Source organism: Fukomys damarensis, unplaced genomic scaffold (assembly GCF_012274545.1).
Source record: "Fukomys damarensis isolate Sample0158 unplaced genomic scaffold, DMR_v1.0_HiC HiC_scaffold_24, whole genome shotgun sequence".
In the NCBI taxonomy this organism is placed as follows: domain Eukaryota; kingdom Metazoa; phylum Chordata; class Mammalia; order Rodentia; family Bathyergidae; genus Fukomys; species Fukomys damarensis.
Window position 1 is genome coordinate 69,060,606 of NW_022900936.1, and position 3,489 is coordinate 69,064,094.

The window sequence follows — 3,489 nt, forward strand, 5'->3', positions numbered from 1 at the left end:
CCCAGCACCTGGGAGGCTGAGGCAGGGGGATCACTGTGAGTTCGAGACCACCCTGAGCTACATAGTGAGTTCCAGGTCAGTCTCAACTACATAGTGAGACCCTGTCTCAAAAAACACGGAAAAAAAAAAAAAAAGAAAGAAAAAGAAAATGACAGGACAATACCTCTCATGAACATAACACAAAAATCCCAAGACCAAGAGGTCAGTTTTTTTTTCTAGGAAAAAATATAGCTTGATTTAAGAAAAGAAAGTCAATCAGTGTAGTTAACAGAGAGAAAACCTTATGATTACCTTATGATTACTTGCATAGGTAAGAAAAGAGAATTTGATAAAATTTAAATTCATGTATGAGAAAGACACGTGGAAAACTAAGAATAGAAGGCAACTTCTTTAATCTGCTAAGATTATATTTTAAAAATACCCTACTGCTAGCATTATACTTCATTTGAAGTAGGAGTAATTCATTAAATATAATAAAATATATCTTGCGTCTGTAACCAAAGTCCTAAGAGTCGCCCTTCTTGTAGCCACGGAGTCCAACCGAGTCACGTTTGTCCTTCAAGAAGCAGGGAGAAAACCCTTCCTCACAAGATGTAGTCTACGCTGCAGGAGTGGGACGAGCGCCGGTGGGAGGAGGAGGACTTCTCCCAGCCCTCCTTGGGAATCTGTCTCCTTCTGTAGAGGAAGAAGTGGCTATAACACTTCAGAAATACCTCTGAGAGGTGTTTCTTGAACTTCTCACCCACAAAAGCGTAGATAACAGGGTTCATGCAGCAGTGGGTGAAGGAAATGGTCTCTGTGACATGGGTGGCATAGGTCAGCCACTGGCTCACGCTGCACCCATCCAAGATGTGCAGACTGTGCAGGGATCTGAGGAACAGGACCAAGTTGAATGGGATCCAGAAGACCAAAGATGCTACTACCACAGTGAGCACCAACACGATGGCTCTGGTCTTCCTGTGGTTCTGGCAACTCCTCAGCTGGCGCAGGACGCTGATGTAGCAGAACAGAAAGATGGTGAATGGGATCAGCAGGCCTACAATGTTGATTTCAAAGTGAATGAATATCTTCCACTCCAGAGCCTGCTGATTGTAAAACGAGTAACACTTTAGAATGCCATCTTCAGAGGACACTTGGTAAAAGACTAACATTGGGCTGGTGGCCACAAGACTGGCCAGCCATGCTGCCAGGCTCAGGCCTATGCCCACCCTGGCCATCCTCACTTTCATGGCATACACAGCGTGTACAATAGCTAGGTACCTGTCCAGGCTCATGAGGGCAATGAAGAACATGCTGCTGAAGAAGCCAATATAGTAAAGGCCAGAGACAACTCTGCACATCACAGTCCCAAACACCCACTGGTCCATCTGGTAGTAGGCTTGAAACGGCAAAGAGAAGACAAAAAGCAGGTCAGACAAGGCCAGGTTCAACAGGTATATGTCTGTGATGCTCCTCAGCTTCTTGCAGACCACGAGGATCAAGATGACCAGGCTGTTTCCCAAAAGGCCAAAGATGAACAGGAAGCAATAAATAACGACAAGGAGCAACTTGCTGTCCCTAACGCCGAGTCCCCCATTGCAGGGGCTTGGGAAGAGGTCAGGATAGTAGTAATCGGTCATCAGTGTTGCATTGGGCTTGAGGGTATAATCCATCAAGGCACAGGGACCTGGTCACAGAAGAGAAATTACCTCCTTCATATTTTTACTTTAAAACTCTAGGAGAAGTTGTACATTGAATGGTGTTGCCTCCCCATTTCCTGTGTGACCCAAGATCATTCCCAAAGTGACCCAAGACAGAGCTACAAAGGAGTAATTAAGGTTAAAGGAGGTCGTAGAGGTGGAGCCGAACCTCCTCTCCCTTTCCTCTCCCCCTCTTCTTTCTTACATAAAATGAGAAAACTCCTTACAAATCTCTCTTCCTCCCTCCCTCTGTTCCTTCCTTCCTTTCTTCCTTCTTTTTCTTTTATATCAGAGAAGCTGAGTTTCTTTTTCACGACTCCATGTATTCTCTGACACCAGAGCTAACTACTCAAACCCCTTTGGTAAGTGTTAGTCCAGAGTTCCTCCCTATACTTTTACATTTGTATGTCTCCATAAATTATATATCATACTGCTTTTTGGTTTTTTTCCAGTGTCTGGGATCAAACTCAGGACCTTGAGCTTGTGAGGCAGGCAGGCGGCCACTGAGCTAAATCCCCAGCTTGTGATAATTGTTTTATGTTTACTTTCTCCCTTTCTTTCTCCCTCCCTCCCTCCCTCTTCTTTCCTTTCTTCCTTCTTTCCTTCCTTCATTTCCCTCTCCCTCTTCTTCCTTCCTTTTCTCTCTTCATGCCTTCTTTCCTCTCTCTCTCTTTTCTCCTGTCTTCCTCTTCCCTCCCTCCTTTCTTCTCTTGTGATACTAGAGATTGAACCCAGAGCTTCTCCGAGTGCTGTCATGCTGAGTTACAGCCCCTGACTCTTTTGCATTTTAGTGTCTTGCTTAGGCTTGCTAAACTGCCCAGGCTGGCCTCTGACTTGCAATCCTCCTCAACCTTCAAGTGGCTGGGACTGCAAGCATGCACCACCACACCCAACATCACTTTTAACTTACATAAATGATATGTTTCTCACTTTGTAGTTTACTTGTTATTTTAGAGATATAGTGACATGGTGTCCACGCTGAATTCCTTCTTTTCGCTGCTTTCCTAAACACCAGAAATAGCTAATATAAAAGTGCAATAGGTAAAGTGAGCCTAATTATATTAAAAATGAAAGTGATCAGGTTTGTAAGAAATAAACCTAATTAAAGCGGTAACTCAGAATTCAGTTATGTAAAATATAGGACCTGGGGGTGAAGCTCAGTGAAGGATCACTAACTCAGTACGTGCAAGGCCCTGGGTTCCCTCCCCAGCGGCAAAAAGAAAAGAAAAAAAGAAGTTAAACTTCATTCAAAAGCATCAAAGCAGACATGACATGAGTAATAGGAAATATATTCTATCTGTGAAGACTGACTCCCCTCAGATGCACAGTGAGGGATCTGTTCTTACCACATTTTGCCCTGGTGTAGAAGCCTGCAGTCTCCTCTGTCCCCAGAGAAAATGGGGCAGCCACTAGGGCACATGCAGAGTCTGTGGCTCTTGGGACATGCAAAGATTGATTAAAATTCCTCTCTGAGACACTGGCCTTGTCTTGGTCTCTTGCTAAGGATGTACAGGTCCCCCTGCCCACTTGCCCCCTCTTCCCCAAGGTGCTCTTAGACTGTACCTTAATACAGCTGCTGCTCCAGAAGCCTCCACCTTGGTGATTCCTTCTAACCTTCAAGTGTTGCTCTTTTAATACTATGCTGTCTCACCCTGGGCTCAGATGTGGGACTTTTTTTTTTTCAGGTGGAGGCACCACTGAGCTAAATCCCCAGCCATATTTTTTTTTTAAATAAATCTGAAAGGTAGAAAATATAAAGCCCTCTCTTATCTTGATTTCAAATTGACTCCACCTATTTTTTTTTTTTTTT

The 3,489-nt window shown here is 44.1% G+C and overlaps 1 protein-coding gene across 2 annotated transcripts in view; it reads right to left on the bottom strand.

The window, feature by feature from the left end:
• Positions 1-495: 495 nt before the first annotated feature.
• Positions 496-3,489, bottom strand: part of Ccr8 (C-C motif chemokine receptor 8) — a 23,832-nt gene continuing 20,838 nt past the window's right edge. Inside the window, exons 1-2 of one of the 2 annotated variants that reach the window (XM_010618350.1) lie at positions 3,243-3,298; positions 496-1,666 (exon numbers count right to left, since the gene is read on the bottom strand). In XM_010618350.1, the coding sequence (XP_010616652.1) occupies positions 585-1,652 (1,068 nt within the window). In that variant the 5' untranslated portion in view covers positions 1,653-1,666; positions 3,243-3,298 and the 3' untranslated portion in view covers positions 496-584. Of the gene's footprint in view, positions 1,667-3,242; positions 3,299-3,489 lie in introns of those variants that run through there. The other variant, XM_010618346.1, reaches the window with a different exon arrangement.